General features: G+C 45.0%; 1 protein-coding gene across 1 annotated transcript in view; it reads right to left on the reverse strand.

The window, feature by feature from the left end:
* The window catches only part of HPD (4-hydroxyphenylpyruvate dioxygenase), a 78867-nt gene extending 61965 nt beyond the window's left edge, over positions 1-16902 (reverse strand). The window contains exons 1-4 of the mRNA XM_069214918.1: positions 16690-16902; positions 16493-16519; positions 14725-14787; positions 5303-5407 (exon numbers count right to left, since the gene is read on the reverse strand). Coding sequence (XP_069071019.1) covers positions 5303-5407; positions 14725-14787; positions 16493-16519; positions 16690-16692 — 198 coding nt within the window. The 5' untranslated portion in view covers positions 16693-16902. The remainder of the gene's footprint in view (positions 1-5302; positions 5408-14724; positions 14788-16492; positions 16520-16689) is intronic.
* Positions 16903-23305: the final 6403 nt, after the last annotated feature.

The raw sequence follows: 23305 nt of genomic DNA on the forward strand, positions 1-23305 counted from the left end.
AAACTTGTGGTTATTTGTCACAAGGAATTGTCAAGCAGTATTCTGGCTGTGTTTTTCTTTTGTTGACAGGCAGCAATTGCTTATGCTTTGGATATCCTCATATGGTAAGAGCTGGGGTGTAAAGATAATATTTCTATTACTTACCAGTAATCTTCATTGTCACAACCGAATCCTTACTTGTCTTCCTAATCTGCCAACAAGAGCTTGGTAATTACTGGCCATGTAGATAGGTAACCGGATTTTACGAGGGGGGAGGGGCTTGGATTCATAGCAATAGAGAAGGGACTACTACTATTTAAAAGAAGGAGAAGAGTTATGGGTATTGGGCAAATATATTGTCTGTACCAAGAGTAAAAACCACTGTGCCTTGCAACAGGAAGTGCAAAATCCTCACCTATTGACTGTGGTGGGGCTATCCCTGATAGACTGAGGTTGATGATCTAAATCCTCAGTCCGGGTATGTGGGTCAAGGTACCCACACAGTGAACAAAAGAGAGGGCTATGGCCTGATTTATTATTTGGAGGTCGGGCTGTCTCCTGCAAGTGCAACAGAGTAAATCACCCCATGTCCCTGGCGGAGGTGCCGATGACCACATTTTTAAATGTCCATCAGGCCGGCAGACATTTAATGCATTGAGCAGAACCACCAACAACTGTAATGAGCAGTGAAAGCTGACCTGTATGTCTGGCCATTCAAATTATGTGGGTGGCCATAGAGGCAAACCTCTGACTGCCCTTATTCTATTGAAGGGTGAAACCCTGGCAAAAACAAAGTAGTCTCCGCGTGGTCACACCAAAGGTCGACTCGCATTTAAATTGGGCGGGCGGACCATTATGCTGGCTGCAAAGATTCTCCGTCACAATTGTGACGGAGTATCCTGACTGTCAACATATAAATTGTCCCCTAAATTCTTACGTGTGATTTCTAGTGGGAAGAATAATCCAGTAACTAATGTTGGTGGATGTAAATCCTTTACTCTTGACTCTGCTTTGACCTTGGTTCACAACAGCTAATTATTGTGTTGTAAATAATTATTTATTGGCTGTGCGTGAGAAAGTAGTCTCTTTCTAGCATTGTTACCCACATCAGTGTATTTTTACTTTGTCACTAGGATCCTGCTACTCAGGACCCAAGTGCTCATGGGTTGTGGCCTACTTGTTAGTCTGTTTTACTGTTTTTGTCAGTATGCTTAACTGTGTCACTGGGGTCCTGCTAATCAGAACTCCAGTTCTTATGCTCTCTCTGATTCCAAATTTGCACTTCATACGGGTAATCTAGTATTCCACTCCAAACTGGTATTCTGGACCCCCCTTACATATGGTATATATGGTGCCTATGTACCCAGAGGATTGGGGTTCCAGGAGATCCTTATGGGCTGCACCATTTCTTTTGCCACCCATAAGGAACTCATACAAACACTTCTTCAGGACTGCCATTGCAGCCTGAGTGAAATAGTGTAAGCACTATTTCACAAAAATTTTCACTGCACCAGGTCACTTATAAGTCACCTATATGTCTAACCTTCAGACCCTGAAGGCTAGGTGCATAGTACCTGTGAATGAGGGCACCCCTGCACTAGCAGAGGCGCCCCCACGTCATCACGGCCCATTTTCCTGGACTTCGTGAGTGCAGGGACGCCATTATAAGTGTGCATTATATATATAGGTCAATACCTATATATAGCTTCACAGTGGTAACTCCGAATATGGCCGTGTGAGGTGTCTAACAACTGGGAATTGTACTCCAACACTGATTCTGGTATTGATTGCACAACCCCATGCACTCTGGGGGCTCCACCATGACCCCCTGTAGTGCCATACCAGCCTTCTGAGGTTTTCACTGCAGCCCCAGCTGCTGCCACCTCACAGACAGGCTTCTGTCCTCCTGGGGCTTGAGCAGCTCAGGAAGGCAGAACAATGCATTTCCTTTAGGAGAGGGGTGTTACACCCTCTCCCTTTGGAAATAGGTGTTACAGGAATGGGAGGTATTCTCCCAGAGCCTCTGGAAATGCAGATGGTGCCCTCCTTGCATAATCCAGTCTACACCGGTTCAGGGACCCCAGACCCTGCTCTGGCATGAAACTGGACAAAGGAAAGGGGAGTGACCACACCCCTGTCCATCACCACCCCAGGGGTGGTGCCCAGAGCTCCTCCAGAGTGTCCCCGGGTTCTGCCATCTTGTTTTAAGGAGGGTCAGGGAACTCTGGGAGTGCCAGCAGGTGACGTCAGAGACCCCTCCTGATAGGTGCATACCTGGTTAGGTAACCAATCTCCCTCTGAGTGCTATTTAGGGTCTCTCCTCTAGGCGCAGGAATTATCCGCATCCTTTACTTCATCTTCTACCAACGGAACAACCACTGACTGCTTGAAGAACTCTGCAAAACTGCAACAAAGAAGCAAAAACGACTTTTGCAACCTTGTAACTTCAGCTCCTGCAGCAACTGCAACAGTTTCCAGGTTGTGCACACTCCGAGGACTGCCTGTCTTCATCCTGCACCAGAAGAACTGAAGGAATTCCCCGTGGAGTGATGGAGTTACTTCCTTGCTTCAGAAGGCACCTCTCTGCAGCAACGACCGGTATTCTGGGTCCCCTCTCCTGACGATGAGCGTGGATCCTGGAACACAGGTGGTGGACTAAAGTGACCCTGACTGTCCAAAGGTCCAGCTGTCCAAATTTGGTGGAGGTAAGAGCTTGCCTTCCCGTGCCAGACAGTACCCCTGTGCACTGCGTTTTTTGCTTCTCCTAGGGCTTCTGTGTGCTTTTCCAAGAATTCCTTTGTGCACCGCTCAGCCCAAGTCCCCAGCACTTTATCCTGCGACACTCAGTTCCCTGAGTTGTTCTCCAGTGGCTGCGATGACTGTCATTTGCAACTCCTTCGTCCCCGTGCTGTGGGACTCCTGTGCATGCTGCCTGGTCTTCTGAGGGCTCTCTGAGTTGCTGAGAGCCACATCTGTCTCCCATCCTGGGTAGAGTCGACCTGGTCCTTCCTGGGCCCGGCAGCACCATTTTTTGTGAAAAGCATGCTTTGCGTTTACCATGGCTTGTTGGCAGAATTCAGTGACGCAAACCAGACTGCATTCATCCATCCGGCGTGGGACATCATCTGCACCAACCAGGAACCTGCATCTGTCTTCTTTGGTGCAATACTGACTTTTGTCTTCTCATCAGTTGTTCTCCTTTTGCACCTTCATCCGGGTTAGCAGGGGCTCCTGTTCTTTTTAGTGCTTCTTGAGCTTGATCCCTTCTTCCACAGGTCTTCAGGTCCAGGAATCCATCATTGGTGTCTTGTAGTTTCTTCTGGTTCTTCCACTGTCTTCAACCACATCTTCTAGTGTGTTTTAGGAAACTTGCTATGTTTTACTCCTGCTTTCCTGTGCTCTGGGGTGGGGTATTTTACTTACCTTTGGTGTTTTCTTACACTAACAGCGCCCCTCTACACACTACACTTGCCTAGGTAGGAAACAGAATTTCGCATTCCCCTATTTTAGTATATGTTTTGTGTTCCCCCTCAGCCCATTGCAACCTATGGTGATTTTCACTATTTGCACTATTTTCTGACTGTTTACTTACCTGTTTTTTGGTTACTAGTGTGTATATTGTGTAATTTACTTACCTCCTAAGGGAGTATAGTCTCCAAAGTATTTTGGCCTTGTGTCACTAAAAGATAGTACCTTTATTTTTGGTAATAGTGAGTATTATCTTTCATGTGTACTGTGTGACTACAGTGGTATTGCATGAGCTTTGCATGTCTTCTAGTTCAGCCTTGACTGCTCTGCCTATAGCTACCTCTAGACAGCCTGGCTTCTAGATGCTGACTACATTTCACTAATAAGGGATAACTGGACCTGGTTTAAGGTGTAAGTACCTTAGGTACCCACTACAAACCAGGCAAGCCTCCTACACTGTGCAGTTGGTTAAAACTGAAATGCCACCTTTGAATGGAACTACAAATTGAGCCATTGGTTCTAGGTGGAGCAAAAAGAGCTCATTCTCGATAGGTGACTGATTGAACAAAATATTTTTAGAGCACATGACACCAGCACTGTTATTGGAACTAAACCCACAATAAGCAACAGTCACTAGTGCTAAATTCTCCGTCAATGGCTATGGTAGTTTGTTAAATTGCCACCCATTAAATTTGTGTAAACTAAATAAAAGATGATCTATCAGTGAGACTAAGGGCCAGATGTAGCAAACAGTTTGCGATTTTCGCTGTTTGTGACGTGCAAACTGCGGTTTGCAACGCACAAAACCCCATTTGCGATTCGGTAACCTGGTTATCGAATCGCAAAATGGGATTGCGAGTCGCAGTTAGGAAGGGGAGTCCCCATCCTAATTGCGAGTCGCAGTGCAATGCAGGATTGCTTTGTGACCGCGAATGCGGTCGCCAAGCAATCGCAGTTTGCACCCATTTGAAATGGGTGGTAACCCATTCGCAAAAGGGAAGGGGTCCCCATTGGACCCCTTCCCCTTTGTGACTGGAACTGCAAACATTTTTTCAGAGCAGGCAGTGGGCCTATGGACCACTGCCTGCTATGAAAAAATGAAACGAAAACGTTTCATTTTTTAGTATTGTAATGCATCTCGTTTTCCTTTAAGGAAAACGGGCTGCATTACAAAAAAAAAAAAACTGCTTTATTTAAAAGCAGTCACAGACATGGTCGTCTGCTGTCTCCAGCAGGCCACCATCCCTGTGAGTGCCACGAGTCTCAAGGGGGTCGCAAATTGCGACCCACCTCATTAATATTAATGAGGGGGGCCTTTGCGACCTCCTTGCGAGTCGCAGATGGTGTCAGGGACACCATCCTACATTCCAATTTGCGACTCGCAAATTGTGAGTCGCTCTGACTCGCAATTTGCAAGTCGCAAATTGGGATATACCTAAATCTGTCCCCTGGTCCTTAATGCCCGATTCTGGGCAGGGCCATTTCCAAAATAACCCTGGGCATGTTTGAATTTTCAATCACTCACAGGAGGTGTGTTTAATGCCCCAATAACCAGAGGTGGAGAGGGCTGAATTCAGCAGCAGAGGGTTTATGAGAATTGACTGTACAAAGTATAAAGTCACCACTAAAGCACCAAGTATGAGGATTTCCATTAGTCAAAAATGGATGAGGTTAGAAACAAAGCTGTGCAGGTTAGACCAGGGGATGTGTGTCCTTCAAGGGAATCATTGATATCTCTTGACCTCAGCTAACATACTGTCACCAAACAAACAAAAGAGCCTTTTACAATCCTGCAAAAGGTATGTCCGCCTCAGGCTGTGTCTTCCTATGGTAACAATACTGGTTGTGTCCTTACCTTATCCTGTTTCACAACGTGGGACACCACCTCCCTGCTGCCAGTCTCCAGGCCCTTGTAAGCAAATGGTTCGAATCCCATTTTATTGCAGTAAAATGAAGCTGCCTTGAAATTGAAGAACATTTGGGGGTTATTTTTGTTTTTTTATATTTCTTTATTGCATTTATGCTTCAAAGATGACATAGTACAGTATAAAGGCACGTGTGATCCACGCTTTTGCATGTAACTTCAATTCAAAACAATAAACATACGAGAAGGGAAAGGCGCAGGCAAACCATGTCCATGTACTTACAGTGCAGAATTAGAATAGCTGTTATACAGATTATAGGTGCTCGGCAAGTTGTTCTCACACATACAGTCTATGTGGCTTTCATCCGACGCATCTACCTCCAGGTTTTTGGAGGGTGTCTATCTGTTCTGCCCATGTGCACAGATATGCGTTGTGCTAGATTATATGCACGCTATCGCAATCATACATCACTTACAGCAGGGGGATCAGAATTAAGCGGCACAGACACCAATGGATTGCTGAGGTCCGTTAACATTAGTTCCCATTGTGATGCGAGAGGATACTTGCATAGCCCCAACAGCTCCTTGCGCAGAAGAGCTGTTCACTCAGCTCTCGGCCAGAGATTCAGCGATCGCACCCATGCTACGTGCGCTGGCGGTTCGGAAGACCGCCATTTACGGGTGATAAGGCGCTTGCCCACTCAAAATCCTAGGTCCAGAAAATGGGATGTTGCTCTCAGTTTTTTGCCCCTAGGGAACAATCCCAGAATGCGTGTCTCCCATGTCTGTGGTAAGGTTCGGTCTACACAGTGCAGTAAGCTTGCTAGAATCGAAGACCAGTAGTGGCTCAGAATGGGGCAAGACCACATCATGTGCAGGAAGTCCGCCCCCAGGTTTTGACAGCGCGGGCAAGCAGCATCTATACGGTTAAAGTATCTGTTAATTTTCTCGGTGTGAGATAGGCTCTTTGAACTACATAATATTGTATGAGGCGAAATTGCATGTTGCGTGGGACGTACATGGGGTTTCTAATATGGTCGCCCATTCCTTTTCCGTGAATGTTCCCCCTGTCCCCCTCCCATCGCCCTCGGAGGGCCACAAGTAGACCGGATTTATGTGTACGCAGAGAGTCCGCTATCCAGCGTATTAAATGCCTCCCCTCTCCGAATACATGCAGATATTGTAGTGTGTAATGTATCTGGGGTTCCCTCGTGAGGTCACCCCATGCACTTTGCAAGGTATGCTTAAGAGAACTATAGAATAGAAAGGTACCTGAGTGCAGACCCGTGGCTTCCATCAGTGTGTCATGAGTGTGGAGGGTACCATCAGTGTAGAGATCCCCTAGGGTATATATTCCTGCTTCGTGCAAGGTAGCTAGTTCTGCAGATGTCGTGGTACTTGCGCCATAAGGTGTCCCTAATAGCGGCATAGCTGGTGCATAGGATTTTATGTCCCTGGCTAGGAAACAGCACCTACGGTAGCAGCGGTATGCTAGGTTCAGTAACATGGGCTCTGGTGCGGCAGATTTAGCATAGGGATGGAATAAATGAAGCAATTTACACCGTGACCACGCCAGAAGATCAGTGGCCATGTCCACCAGTTGTCGTGATGAGAACCAACGGGCCACCCACTGCAGCTGTGCAGCCAGATAGTAATGTTCCAAATTTGTCAGCAACAGACCTACCAGATTTAGTGGGCGATTAAGCCTAGAGAGGGCTACCCTATGTTGGGAGGTTCTCCAAATTAAATTACGAATCTCTCGCTCCAGGGATCGGAAAAAGGAAATCGGGATATATAACGGCAGATTCACTAAATAATATAGTAGCCTTGGCCGTACTATCATCTTAACAAGAGCTACCCTGCCCATGACTGTTAGTGGCAGCGTCTTCCAGAATGTCATCTGTTGATGCAAGTTCGACACATCACATGTCAGATTTCCATCAAACAGATCAGTATCCGTGTGATATACCTGTATGCCAAGATATCTGAAAGCGTTGGATTGACAAGTTAGGCCAGAGGCTACCGATGTGAGGTCTGGATCAGGCACAGCAGGCGAGAACAGGAAAACACAAGACTTAGCCCAGTTTACTGGCAAGCCAGAGATCCTCCCATGCGTGTTGAATAATGGTACTAAATTGCTGGGTAACTCCACTATGTCTCGAATGTACACTAGAAGGTCGTCTGCATATAAAGAGACCGCATGGTTTCCATCACCCAATGGTATGCCCTAGGAGCGCCCCGCCTCGCGGAGCACGACTTCCAGTGGCTCTACTGCCAGAGCAGAGGAGATAAAGGACACCCCTGCCGTATGCCTCTTCTGACACAAATGGGGGGCGACATGAGGCGCCCTGTTTTGGGTCTGGGGTGATGGGAGCATATATAGCAACTTCACCATTTGTATAAAACACGGGCCACAGCCATATTTTGGCAAAACTGCAAAAAAGGTAAGGCCATTCCAGCGAGTGAAATGCTTTCTCTAGGGCTAGCACTAGGCAGCCCGCTCTTGGCCAGCGGCGGAGAGCGTACGAAAAAATCTACGCAGGTTGAGGGATGTTGTGCGGCTCGGCACAAAACCGTTCTGATCCTCATGCACTAATGCAGGCAACAGTAGGGCCAGTCATATTGCAAAAATGTTGGCTAATATTTTATAATCCATGTTGAGGAGTGCCAGCGGTCTGTAGGAGTGTAGACAGGTGGAGTCCTTATGTGGCTTCATAAGGAAGACCAGCGTGGCCTCTCTCAATGTAGGGGTAAGTGCGCTTGCACCAAGACTTCCCCATATAGAGTAAGCAATGTAGGTGCTAGCTGAGCTGAGTATGTCTTATAAAATTCGGCCTGCAGCCTGTCCAGGCCGGCACTTTGCCATTGGTGAGAGAGTGAATGGCTTCTTGCACCTCGGACAGCAGTGGAGGGCCATCTAGTTCTGAACATTGCTCTGCAGTGATCCGAGGCAGGGGCAGCTCTGCAAGGAATAGGTCAATATCATTCAGGGGAGGATGAGAGACCGTGCTATACAGGGACTCATAATGTGCATAAAATGCTGCACGGATTGAATCCTGTGTGTACAACGAGTCACCCGTCTGTGTCCAGATAGACATTACTGTACTATGGGGAGTTTCTTGACGCATCAATCTGGTAAGTAGCGATCCAGCTCTATCTGCCCTTGCATGCGTGTTGCCAAGTGCACTGCATAGCTAAGGTACCTCAAGCGTTGAAGGAGTTCTGAATGGCCTTTACATATGGCTTGCAGTTCAGATAGGGTACCAGGATTCCGGACCACTTCTGATTCATGCTGCAACAGCTGTCGCTCCACAGCGGCCACCTCTGGGTCCAGCTGCAGGCACATACCAAAATTAAACCCCATGCAGTGACCTCGCAGCATAGTCTTAAATGCGTCCCATTCCACTGAACGAGACAAGGCCCTGTCTGCATTGAGTTCAAAATAACTAGCTATCTGTTGGCCAGTCGATTCACGGAATGATGAAGAACATTTGTTGTGAGTATCGGAAAACATCATCCTCTGAAATCAACAACATGCCTCTTAGCTAAATGAAATCATTTGCAGCAATGCTGGTCCATGAAAAAACTATGTTAAATATTTATGTTGTGGATCATCAAAAAAGATATGTATGTAAGTATGTATGTGTGCTGTATTTCTCTAGCACAGACCTAAACAAAAGGCAGCAGTATTCTGTACAGGATCAAAGACAAGCATAACATCATTGAGTGATACGAGTGGTAGCTGTTTTTGGGCTGTTAATGCAATGTTATGTAATGTTCTTCAAAGAGGTGCACCTGCAACTCTTCCATAAACTTTAGCATCACAGGCCATTCCTTTTGGATATGGGAATGTTGTTCCAGATCCTGAGTGCATAGCTGGAAAGGCCTGGTGCCTTGTTTTTTCTTTTAACACTTCTTGTTTTGCAGTCTCATGGTGTCCTGGCTGGGGGTGTGCTCATAACCACCAGAGATGGGGAGCATGGAGATAAGTATAAAAATGGTCTGATAACTTACTGATAATCTTCATTACTCTGAATACCCTTTCTTGCCTCAATACTTACAGAATCGAGGTGTATCACACCTCTCACAGGTGTCATGTGACTAGCTAAAACGTTGACCCCTCCTTCCCATCCTAAATATCCCCCTGACCCACTCAGCCTGAGTCCATAATGTATCTCTTAGACCTCACTTACAGAATTGAGAATACACAAATGCAGTATATCACAACTTGGTTTACAGGGAAATATACCACTCTTGTTAGTATGCTACACATCTATTTACTTAATCAAGCTTAATCCAATAAAAATTATTTAGAAAGAACCAACCACAGCCAAAACACTGGCTCCAAATTTCAAAACATTCAGATCTCTGACATCCAGCCTTTAATGGGAAACAAATGTGTAGTCTTCGTAGCCCAGGTGGCCCCAACACTGGTCTTAAACAGAACTAGCCCCCGCTCTGCTCCTCTCTATGAAGCTGTCATCCCCCTGTTGAACCACGCCTGAATAGGACCAGGCAAACAAATGTCCTGTGGGTCATAAGCCAAAGACATAGCAGACCAAATACAAGGAGAGATTAAGATTTCCGGATCCCCCTTAAGACTCCAAAATTCACCAAAAGTCTGTCTGAAAGTAATGAACACCTAAAAAAAAATTAAAAAAGATGCAGTCTCCTCTCTTCTCCTAAAGATGGGACTTGGAAAACATGATGGAAGACTAATCTCTTGCTCAGTGTGAGAGTTAAAAACTACCTCAGGTCAAAAATTTGGACCTGACTGTAAATCAATCCTCTCGGAAAATAACTGGAAGTAAGGATTATAAGAAAAAGCTGACAAATCACTAAGACTCCTGGCAGAAATTATGGCACCAATAAGAACATCCCGTCTTAAGGGTCAAAAATGAAACATGCATTTCCTCTAATGCTCAAGCAGGGGAAGCTGTAAATAATTATGCATCAAAGGAAGATACTGAAACTTAGTAGGCAGTCTCTGCAATGTAAAACCTCTCTTTGACTGCAGTCAAACTACCCACCTCTACAGAGATCAAACGGCTTGAATCACTCCCCACTGAACCTTAAAGGTAGGCACTTTTAATCCTAGATTAAACGCATCTTGTTAAACTGCAGCATCCATTTGGGTTCACGTGAACTAAGGTCTAAAATCTAAGTCTGACACCAAGAAACAAAAGGCAACCAAAGCCGATCGCAGGATCTACAAGCAAAGCTTCTATGAAACTCCTGGACAGAAGCTGCCAAACACAAAGAGAGACCTAGATCTTGCAAACCCCACTTGTCAACTTCCAAGTAGGCAGATGGAGTCTCTAGAGAGGCAAAAGGAATAGCTCTAGACTCTAATGGATATGGAATATGGAAGACCATTCCATGCATAACGCCTTCTTCATCAGAAGGGTGAATGAAGCACGCCATGCGCGGCCTGAAAGGTGTAATTACTATGCCTTCCTCAATCTCCCTGTAAATACATGGTAGGAATCTCTCTATCAGGGGAAAGGGAGAGAATGCAGAAAATAGAAGATGGATGCCATGGTGAGGTTAATGCATCCACTACCCATGCATGCCCTTCCCCATGAAACCAGGGCCTTGGAGCATTTCTGGTACTCTCGAGCAAGTCTACTATCAGAGTTCCGAACATGGCCAACATGAAGTCTTGAGAAGAAGGAAACACTCTGCTTAGAAGATCCATCACTACATTGTCCATTTGTCTAATATTTATGGTCAAAAGGGACAATATGTTTTGTTGTGTCCACCAACCTATCTGGAACGCAAGGTAAGCTAGAGATATCAACCCTTTGTTTGGTCGACTGGCAGGGATCATGCTTCAGGGATGGAGTGAAACTGCTGGAACAAACTCCTACATTCATTTTACAGCATAATTATGTTTTGCTTCCTCAAAGCTGCTTTTCCCCAAATGCAGCCCAGCTTACATGGGGCTTGCCCTCATTGCGCTACCATGGTACTTTTTGTCTGTTTTGCCAACTAACCCATATTGTGCTGGCCCCACAACACCGATTTGAAATTCAGTGCTGTAATGTAAGTAAAGTGAGGCTGATGGAAGCAAGCATCCCCCATGAAAATAAGGCCCCACCCACCACTGCAGTCTGCTAGCAGTGACTAGTGCAGGGGGCTTTCAGCAGATGGACACACACTCGCCACAACCACTCACCAACACCTCCGATTTGTAATAGGCAGTGACTAAGCCCCAGCTGAACCCTAGATTCAGCTGAGGTGCAGTGGCGTAACAAAACTTGAGGCACCCCTTTCCCCCCACACAGAGTACAAGGAGGGTCCCCCTCTCCGAACTCACTCAGGTGGTCTCAGGGCACTATAATGTACTGGGGGGGGGGGGGCTGGGCCTCTCCCCCTCTACCCTGCCTTCGCGGGAGCTTTTGTTACTCCACTGATGAGGAGTACTGTACCACCATTTTCAGAAGACTGTCATGGAAATTCTCAGTGAAAACAGTGGGGGTGGGAGGTCCAAGTGAACATGTTTAATATGTAATTATTTTAAAGCTTTTTTTTAACGTAGTCTGTTTGTTGGGCTTGAGCGTTAAAAAGTATACCTAAATTTGATGTGGGCTAATAAGATTAAACATAAACTCATTACGTCAAACTAGCATAGAAGAAGTTGACCTTTGGGTTTATTTTGCTTAAATCCTTGACAGCTGTTTGTGTATCTTGCGAGTTAACCCATCTGAACTGAAGTGAACTGAGCTCTTAGGAAGATTGATGTTTCAGGGGAGCAGAATTTGCCATTGCCAGCAGGGTAAAGTGATTAGTGGCTTTGTGTGTGGTGCCAAGATTACTCCATGTCACAGTAACAGCAGCGTTAGACACACCTCCCTCCCGCCTAAAGACCTCACGGGTGAGTGACCGCGCTTTACAAGTCCCTGATTGATTGTTAATTTAATAAATCATGTATTCTGGGTGTTGCCTTCGCTCATTTTAATTGCTCTAATTACACAAACAGAGATAATAATAATTTGTTAAAGTAAAACCTACCTCTGGAAGCAGTACTTTGGATGGGCAGATACTTGCAGGTTCAAAGTACCTGCACTTCTTTCATTTTTAATGGAGCGTACCAGCACTTGTCAGCAATGGTGCAATACTTTTAATGGGGGAGTAGCAGAACCTCTCAGTTGTGAGTATCTGCACTTTCATATTTCCATTTCAAGCACTGTCAGGAAGCATGGTCTTCTGGTGGTGTGGTCGAACTGGGGCAGAAAATATGCCTGGCCACCAAAATAAAAATGCCCCTCACCCCCACTTAGGGAAAGAGATAGTTTTTAAAAAGTATAATTTTGAACTTGTAAAGAACTGCTGTATATGGGTTATGTAAGGCATTGAAGACTACATGGTTATGAGCTAGCTGCAGGCAAAGTTTGTTTTAATATACGGAAAATTAACAGCAAAAACCAGCCCAAAAACTGGCCTTTCAAACCAGCCCATCGGGGACCGCCTAATTCCCTATAGGCCAGTCCGACCTTGTATGAAGCATGTAGTCGCCTATAGCGTGAAACATCCACATGGCGAGGTGGGTAGGGAACTCTAGCTGTCAATTGACCAAGTCATTTGTGACATATGCACTAGTCCTGGCTTTCTGAACCTCACCACTTTAACACTGGCATTTGAGCCAATAATTAACTTGAAACGAAAAGCTGCAGGTCTCTGCATCCAGTGTGCGCAAGGCTGGACTGGCCGTACCGGGCATCAGGCGTTTCCAGGGGAGGGAGGGGGGAGGGTTTCTTACTCTGGGGCTGGTTTTGTAGCAACGTGGCATTTTGAAAAACACTGCAGAGCTCCTTGTATATCCAACAGTTTTCAGGCAAAAGTGCCAGGATAACTCTGGTGATTAATGTACCTGCTGGAGAGAGATCGAATTTTGTTTAGTTGCAGTTTTGACTTCTTTAAGATAGCATAGAGGGTTAAAATGCATGTTGCAAGGAACGTGTACTATGCAGAGTACAGAACAGTATTCTATGTGCATAGGTCAGTGGGATACTGTTTTTGTCAAAGCTCCTTCTGTTGTGGAGAAGTGTGGCTCAATGGTTAGAGCGGCAGACCCTGAAGCAGAGATCTGGCTCAAGACCAGGGTTCAAGTCCCCCTTCGGCAGGTCTTGGGCTCAATTCCCCTTGACCAGATAATTCTCGCCTCGGTGCCTAATCTAATTCATGGGTCCCACTCTGGGCAATAGCTTGCTTAATCTCCACCATGGCCCCAACAGTGCTTGGATGCCTGGCTTCACCCTGGGGGTGCTCAGGAGTGGGTGCCTCACAGGGAAAAGCCAGGAGGGGTTCCATAGTGGTATGAGTACAGTGCCTTGAGACCCTAACGGGTGAGTAGTGTGCTATACAAGTGCTAATTTACATTTACTGTGAAGTTCATAAATTACAATCATAATCTAGCACAGTGAGCTATGACTGCCATCAAACAGCTGCATGCAAACTGCGTGGTACAGGTTACAAAATGTTATGTTTTCTCCCAGTCTATGGTTATCCTAATTTTGCTAAAAAAGGGTTTGTTTGGGTAGAAGTAAATTGTTATTAGTAAATTCAATCCTATTCATTGAGTTACTTTCTGAATCTTGAGTTTATGCTGCCCCAGATCATGCACTCTTAAAAAACGCCGACCAGTGCGGCTGACGGGGAATCCTACACTGTGTAGTCCCATTTGTCTTAGGTAACATTTTCTATACACTGATTTACACATGTATGATTCATTGTCTCTGTATGTGTGTGTATAAAGGGCTCCAACATCCTACGCTGGTAAAAGAGGCACTAGAAAACAAATGAAATACATGTGAGAGAAAGGCTATGGAGAGATGAGAGGCACTGTTAGAGGGTGATGGTGAGGGACTCACTAAAGGGCCCCAATAAATATTGCTCTATCCTGGTGCACTGTAGGGTCATCACCTACTATGCTTTAAAAACGAATACAATTGGATGTATGGTGACTGTTGTAGAACACACCGCTTTTGTCCTTTCTTCTAAACCCCCAAAACCCCATTGCAGTGGTCAGGCTCGTTCGCTGTGGACCCTATGGGGGCTGGTCTGTGAAACTGTACCAGGGCTGCTTTGGGTTCCCAGTCCGCCCGAGTGCGCTGGTGGGTAAATTTGCCTTAAGACACAGGTTAGCCACGCTCTAAATGTGCTGAAATGCAGGCCTCTAACCCCCTGAGTGGGTCGTGGCATGGTCAGCTGACCCACGAGATGCAGATAGGAAACAGCCGCGCTTTAATGAAAGCCAGATTTCAGACCCCTCCGGCGCCCCGTAGCCGCCCCTCGTCTCAGCCAATCACAGCCTCGGGCGAAATCTGCACTTCGGCTGCTTCAAAACCTAAGCTCGTTCAAATGGAAAACACACATAAAAAACAAGAAGGATTTCTCTTTTTTTAACTTACCTGCTTGGCATTTCCGACCCAGAGTGTAACAGAGTGGAAGCTGATAAACCTCCCCCTTTCGTGCTAAAAAGAAATAAGCAGAAACACTAGGTTTAATTCAATGCCAAACGTAGTCCATCTTGTATTGAATAGTAGACTTCAGATGATGGGGTGATTAAGGGGCATATTTAATAACATGCATTCCAAGGCGGTTTTGATCATTAAAATGTGAGACAATGTAAGGGTGGTGCTTGCACTGATTGGATTATGTTTTATTAGCGCTCTGAAGTGACTCTTTGACTGCGAGAGCGCTTGACAAAAAGATAAAATATGATCACACACTGAAATGTGAAAATAACTTTTTATTTCAGCTGCACTTTTTTCAAAATGATTTCTCTATTTTACACAGGGAACCGAGTTTTTAAGTTTAGAAAATACTCAAAGTGGCAGCATTTTAAATAACAGCAGCTTTCAATTGTTAAAGTAAAGGTGGGTGATTTTAAGGGCTAATGTGTGGTGATAGTCCTGGTGTTTTAAATAACATTAAAAGCACAAAATAGCTACATCTCCAAGGTGTTACTTGACTTAACAGCTAAAAGGTAACTATCGGGGTGAGCTCAAGGATAAGGAGGATGTCTAACTGATAAAACACCATGCAGGGGCTTAACGCAAGCCCCTGCAGCCCCCCATTTGGGGTGGGGGGGTTACTTTGACCAAGGCCAATGAATATCTGTGAAATACGGGAGACCAAGGGTGCCCGTATTTTGTGAGTGGGCATCATTTTCGTTAGGCTACAGACACCATATCAGGTTAAGTGTAGGACAGTGGCGTAACAAAGGCCCCTGCGGTGCGGTACGGTGCGCCACCCCCCCTCCCCCCTTATCCCCCCACTGCACAGAACACTGTGCACAGGCGGCAGGCCCCTGACTGAGTCCAGGGGCTGAAGGTTCTTTACACCACCGCTGTAGGAAATACGTACCAAGCATTCCTTATGTATCGGGTAAAAAGCAAATAAAGGTCAGTAGGCTTCAGTTTACAACAAAAGGACGATTTCAAAGTATGCTAGAATTAGAGGGTAGTGGTGGGCTCTGGATGCCCCTGATGCAACTTTAAAGATAGGTGACTTGAGCGCTAATCTCAGCTTCCTTCCCCTCTTGAGGAAAGTGGGTGCTCCTGGTCAAATCACTTTACCGTCCTGCCAATTATCTACCAAATCGGTAAAGGTGAAATTGCAAGTTAAATCCACTCTTCTTCTCTCTCTACCCACAGATGTTGGCAGATGTTATTTCGGTAAACTTTTGGCTTATTGGGAGTAGGTTTATCGCACTACCCCTGCAGCTTTCTTGCATGCTTACCTCTAGAAAATATGTTTATGTCGTAAACTGAAGCGCCTAGAGTAGAATCGGTTCTCACTATGCGCTACACAAAATTGAATGCAACTTTTTATTTTACATTTCCTAAGGTGATAATCTAAACCTGGTAGACAACCCGGTAATAAAGAACTCACCTCACGAGGAGGCAAACATGTTACTCTGCAGGCGCGTAAGCACACTATTGTGACACAACTTCCATCAACGCGGATTTAAATGTAATACAATAATACTTGAAATATTTTTTAATAAAACGAAACATCATGCAGCGCTCTTTATAAATGACTGCACAAAAGAAAACATATTTAGATGAATGACAAAAAGAATGAGGTCGCTCATAAATAGCGAAGCGCCTTACACAAAATGTCAGCAGCAGCTGAACACCGTGGAAAATCATAATTAACTACAGCGTAACGTACCTTTTCACCTCTGTCTGTGTAGGAAGTCTAAAGAAAGAGAAAGTTCATTAGTTAAATTAAACGTTAAAAATATAAGGCAACACCCCCCCTCCCCCAAGCCACAACTAATGCAGAACATCATTATCTTACACTGTGGTGGCTACCTACAACGATACAGGAACACACACCGGTAGGGAGCTAAGAGACGGGAAGCTTACCATGGTCGTACAGCGGGCGCAGTGTAACTGATAGAAGCTTGCAGGGGAATGTGTTCCCTATAGCAGCGCAACAGCGGTAAGCTCCGCCCACCGTTTTATTATTGTGCAATTCGATGCGCTGTGAAAGTGGTGTGTTATTCCGTTTAGCGCATCTTCCTCTTCAGAGGAGCGGGAAAAAACTTAGTGTCTACCTTTGGAATTTGGGAGCGGTCTGGTAGGCGGTAGCCCAGGGTTAAGCGAGTGCGCATGGTAACCCAAAGTTAATATTTCCAGGGAATTTATTTATTCGTACACTCGTGACTCCATTAGCAGCAAAGGGTCCACAGAGGGTGGTTAAGATAGAGGTTTCGATAGTAATTGGGAGAGGGCTCTCAAGTGTGGTTGCATTCTGGGATTTGTAGTCCCGTGTTTAGCATTGTAAAATCAAGACTTCACGCGCCAGGTTGCAAAGGGAAAACCCCGGACTGGATGAGATGTTAAACTCATTAGTGCGAAATGTAGCTTGTCAGTCCTCAGTGTCTCAAGCATTCCTTAAGAAATCTGCATGGAGACTGTGCCTCGCGGTGTGAAATTTAAGTTAATAAGTAAACCTGTTATTCAGCGAGTATTTGTCAAAACGTCCGAGTAATCCTATTTGTCAAAACGTCACATATCATAGTTATTGAAACTTTCCTGATGCGTAAGACAAGCAACCAGTGATTCTCACCCAATAAGCGACAGTGCTCCAAGGTGTGAGATTCACACCCAAAGAGTGAGACGTAGACCATCGTGTTAGAGTCAGACTTTATAAGACTGACGCTGTTCAAATGTGTGATCGTCACAGCAGACGAGTGACGCTGGGTTTCAAGGTGGAACATTCAAACCTAGGGAGTGACATGACACGCCGCTGTTTGACATTCAACTCCAGGGAGTGATCCTCTGATATCACGTGAGTGAGACTTTGCCAACGTGTGAGGCACACACAAAACGATTTCAACTGTATTTAAGTGTTTTACACACACTCATTGAAACTCTATGCTTTTAATATGTGAGAATCATACACAATGCGCGAGACTGCTCCTTGGTGTAGAAAAGCATCCCGCGAGACTCACCCTGTGAATGACGTGGTGGCTCAATGTAGGAGCTTGACACTCAGTGAGCGAGACAGTGCTTCAACGAGTGAAACCTGCCCTGAAGGAGTGAGGATGGGCATCTAGGTGTGAAACTCACACCCCGTGAGTGAGACTGAGCTCCAAAGTGTGGGACTTACACCCCATGAGTGAGGGTTGTGGAATCTGTGGATTTTAGTGGCTGAGACTGATGAATCAGCTCTCCCACCTTACACGATTTCCCAGAAAGTTTTAGAACTTGCCCAGCACTGGCGGTGGAAGAACCAGTAAACAGATGTTCCGCCAGAGCTGGGTCGCTGGTGTGGTCTGGTCCTGAAGGCCAAAGCACTAGAAAAGCCACCAAAACTGAGGCAATGATGCTACTTTAATTGTAGTATATTAGATGATATACTATATTGAATGCCACTTATTAAAACAAATAACTCTTAATTGGGGAAGAGGGAACAACACCACAACACCCTTTGTTGTGTGGAAAAGGCCGCTTTATTGAAAAGAGGCGTACTTACAATTAACCAAACCTTGGCCTTCGCCTTACAAAACTAAAAACCTCACTATACATCCAAATTACCTAGCCAAAATTCTCCCCCCTCTCGTACCCTGTCCTCCCCTCTCCCTTTAATCTTAACCCTGCCGTCTCTTACTACATTCATCTTTTTAATACTGTTTTCCCTGTCAAACCCGTTTTGCATCCTTAACCGGGTCCTAATGCAACCTGACAATTGACTTTGCAACTAGCATAACTCCTGATGCCAAGTTTCCTTCCCGTCTGTCCTGCAGCTGTCCACACCCCTTCAGTTCTCAAAGTGTTCTGCCAGTTTTGCTATCCGTACCTATTTCGGTTGGCATATGAACTTTCTCTGCCTCCGCCTGCACCTGCTCCAAGTGACAACTTACAACAACCTAAACCCCTGTGCACCCGTTCTCCTAAAATAACACTCCTGGACCACACACTTCCCTGCTCTAGCTCCCACTTTCTCCTAATCTTAAAGGGTGGTTAGGGAGGGCAACATTTTCCCCCCACCCACAAATTGGCACCCGTGTCACCTGTGACAAAATGGTGGCCAGACCCCAAAATGGCTCCTTCAAATACCCGCGCCCCCCAGTTCACCTGGCATAGCCCAGTGTAGCCCAAATGTCGCCCTGGGCCTTACCACCTTCCCCAAAAGTCCCGGGGGGGGGGCAGACCTCCCTGTGTTCAGCAGTCCCCCTCCCACCTGGGGCCCCATTATCGAAAGTTCACTACATCCAGGGTGTGATGTGCAAAATATATATATACATATCTCTATATATATATATATATATATATATATATATATATACCTACTGGTGATAGCCATTAGGTATAGTTAGGACAAACTTTTCCAACAAACAAAGCATTTTTTGTTTTGCTAGTAACTTTAGTGTTGTTTGTCGAATCTTCACAAAATTTTCAAAACCAGTTACTTCAGCTGCTGTCTGGAAAGTTTTGGGGTGATTTGTTAAGCAGGGGCTGAGAAAAAAGTGGGTCCCAAAATGCAGTGTTTAAGGGGATTTTTCAGTTTTTGGACACGACTACAGCCTGAACATCTGAATAAAATTACACCAAATTTTGCAGAAAGGTAGATAGATCTTGGTCTAAAAAGAGCACTTTTTTTTGTAATTTGGTGTAAACCTGTTCAGTAGTTTCGGAGTTACTAAAGGATATCTAGGGATGCAGATCCGTGGGTACCTGCATTGTGATATGGGCATAACCACGGATACCCGCGGATACAAGCAAAAAGTGAGACCCTGATTCTCTGGCCGCTTCCTGAAAGGAAAGACACTGCTGCCATTTTGTTTCTTGGCTGGGCCCCCAGGGCCCAGTGCAGCGTGGGGTTGGTTGAATGTGGGGGTGTTGGCCTCAGGCAAAACAAAACCACACACATCAATAAAAAATCAGCAGCTATAATTTTACTTATAGTTATACTTATCTGAAGAAATCATAACTCATGCCCTTAAGAAACTTTAGATCACGCATTAAAGTTTCTTAACATACGTATTACTATAAGTATAACTATAACAGCTGAATTTCTATGGTTTTGTGTGGGTAAAACGTCAACCTAACTATAACGTCCCTGTAATCTTTGTTTTTTTCAGGGGAAAAAAAAAAATAAAATAAAAAAAATATATATGTATACACATAAAACATATGATTCTTCAATTCCTGTATATACTCCTGTCTCGATTTGTTTTTATAATTCATGCAATTCTGTAATCCCTCTATAAACGGAAATCAGTAATGTCTTTATAATTGGTGACTTGTGAGGCACCAAGTCGCCGATTATAAAGGAAAGAAGTCAGAAGTTAACTATTATAAGGTTATTACAGTCAAGTTCTGATGTCTCAGTGCCTGCTTCCACAACCAGCAGCAAAGGTGAAAGGCAGATCAGGTCACAGAGCATAAATAAAGAAGCTGTTTAAATAAAAAAAAACATTGCTTTTCTTTCTTCTGCTCTATTTTAATAGTTTACAATAACAAGCTGAGAGAATGTTTATTTTTGGCACTCCTTAGATAGAGAAAAGTTAGAATCTTTTTGTATATTTCTACACGTTCTGAGCTACTGCAGCTTTTTTTTTAAAAACAACTTGTATTGAGCTGTTTCTAATATCTATTTGAAAAAAATACCTAACATGTTTTTAATGTGCTTAATTTTGCACTAGGTGTTTTATTTTTATTCTTTGTGTTTGCAAACATGCTCACAGTTTCATATAGAGAGAGCTTACACACCATGGTTTTCAGTGGTTTGTAGGAAAGATGGTGCTGTGACCATGTATTATATGGGATACAGTACCCCTTGGCGTACATGATAAGGATATTGCATGTCACCTCAGAGTTCCATAACCTTATAAAGGAAGCCCTCAGTGACTTGTAATATCCTTACTAGAGGCAGGAGGGGGCACTTTGTCATATATATTTTCACTTAAAAGACCAAAGGGACATTATAGTTAGGCTCACATTTTAAACGTACAAAACCATAGAAATTCACCTGTTATAGCTATAGTTATTTCAAGTAACTATAACCCGTGCCCTAATGTAACTATAACTCGCGACCCCCCCATGCGCAGTTTTTTTGTCAAAAATTCTACTGCAAATATTACATTGATATTATCACTGATGTTATCAAAGGTGTCATGAGTGACATAATTTGTCGGGTAATTAGCAGTGCATAGCGAGAGCACGATTTATTTATTTAGGCACGAATCATAGTTATTTGAGATAACTCTAGCTATAACAGGTGAATTTCTCTGGTTCTGTATGTTTAAAATGTGAGCCTAACTATAACGTCCATCAACCTTTGATTTTTTAAGTGAATTTCTATGTTTTTTTAAATTCTATTTCCTAACTATAACGTCCCTGTAATCTTTGTTTTTTTTCAGTGAATTTCTACTTTTTTTGCGCAAAGGAATTTTCATTACTATACTTGAATCCAAACACCACCGGGTACAGCCTTTGGCTGTGTGCTGCGGCGGTAGTCTGCAGAGTCTGGCCTGTGGCCAGGCCCTGTGCCTAACCCATATAACAACCCACCCCCTATAACCACCAAAGTCTGCACAGCGCAGAGACTTCAGCCGTGTATAGTGGGTGTTAGCTACAGGGCCTGGCCTGTGGCCAGTCCCTACAGCCGACCTCTACACCAACAAAACTCCACATGGCCCCCCTCCCAGGGCCGATCTCAGCCCCAGGGACCACATCCCCTGGAGCCTGGCCTAAACATTTTATTGTTTTTTGGGGAGGGGGGGGCCCTGTGGCCCCTCTGCCCAGACTGATCTCGACCCCTGGGACCCCATCCCCTAGGGCGCGGCCTAATTATATATATTTTTTGAAGCTGAGTCCCTGAATAAAGGGTTAAAAATAAAGAAAAGGTGCCAGAGTATGAACACCCTGACCCCTGGTACTGGGCTAAAAATCTTTTTTTTTTTTTTGCCGCAATTAGCGGTGAACCCAGAATATATATATATTTTTAAATGAAGTGAGGGAGGCTTCCTGCGCTTTGTAATTTTAAAGCCACCGGGTGGGCCATGTCGCAGGGGCATTTTTCATTGTAATACGGGGGCACCTGGCCCCCCGCATCCCCGGGGACCACCACCTCCCAGGGCTTTCAATATACATAATGGGGGTTCGGGCACACTGCCCCTGGGCCCACCACCTCCCTGGGGCTGTAATTAAAGTAAATGCAGTGGGCAGCCTGGCCCCCTCAGCCTTGGGACCACCACCTCCCCGGGGCTCTTTTTCTTGGAGGGGGACACATGGCCCCCTTTGAGGAGCCACTGATGGCCCTGGGGACCACCACGCCCCAGGGCTGGCTCTTGCTATGTCCCGGGGTGCCCACCTCCAGGACATAGCTGATTGCTTTTGCTTGGTGGGAACTGACAGCTCCCACCAAGGAAAAGCAAACATATCGCTGCTTTCTGACGGCGGGACCTTTCTAATAGGTCCCACTGTCAGAGAGCGGAACTTTCATCTGTCTTCCCTGCACGCAGATACGCATGCAGAGAAGACAGATGAAAACATTGCTCCAGCAAGCAGGGAGCTGCTATTAAAAGCAGCTCCTTGCTTGTTAGAGCAATGCTGACTCCGCAGGAGTCGGGAGCCAGTTGGGACCGCAGTGGAGGCCTTGAGGCTCCCCCCGCGATCCCATAAGAGCCCATAAAGGGCCAAAAAAAAAAAAACAAGGACGTGCACGTGCAAGGTTGGGTGCTTATAGGGGCTGGCTCCAAAGGCCATACGCGGCTGTGGTTGGATTAACGTATAGTAATTCATCAGTTATAGTTAGAGTTATCTCAAGCAATTATAACTCATGCCCCAAGGTAACTCGAACTCGTGCCCTCGCCATGCACTGCTAATTACCCCACAAATTACCACACTCATGACATCTTTTATAACATCATTGAGAATATTAATGCAATGTTTGCAGTAAAAGTTTTGACAAAAAACTGTACATTTCGGGGGCGCGAGTTATAGTAACCTTAGGGCACGAGTTATAGTTACTTGTGATAACTCTAACCATAACTGGTGAATTTGTATGGTTTAGTACGTTTAAAATGTGATCATAACTATAACGTCCCTGTAACCTTTGTTTTTTTAAGTGAATGGATAGAAGATAGATAGATAGATAGATAGATAGATAGATAGATAGATAGATAGATAGATAGATAGATAGATAGATAGATATTAAAATCTACCAAACCATTCAGTAGGGAATGTATTCTGTAGTGTGCACTCTGAATGAGTCAAAGGTACTTCCCAATGGTACTGGGATGTAATTTGCCTAAGATTGCCCCATTCAATCAAGTGTCCATTTTAGGCATATCAGTCCCGCTTGTATCTGGGGTTACACCAAAGAACAATTCACTGTGTTCAGTAATGCTGACTTGCAACATATACAAATCTCAAAATGAAGTGGTGCAGTGCAGAGCTGCGCAAAAATTGGCAGTGCCACGCTGCTTCACTTCAGAAACACAGGGATGCGCCTTTTTACAAAAATACG

This window comes from Pleurodeles waltl, chromosome 11 (genome assembly GCF_031143425.1).
Source record: "Pleurodeles waltl isolate 20211129_DDA chromosome 11, aPleWal1.hap1.20221129, whole genome shotgun sequence".
Taxonomy (NCBI): Eukaryota; Metazoa; Chordata; class Amphibia; order Caudata; family Salamandridae; genus Pleurodeles; species Pleurodeles waltl.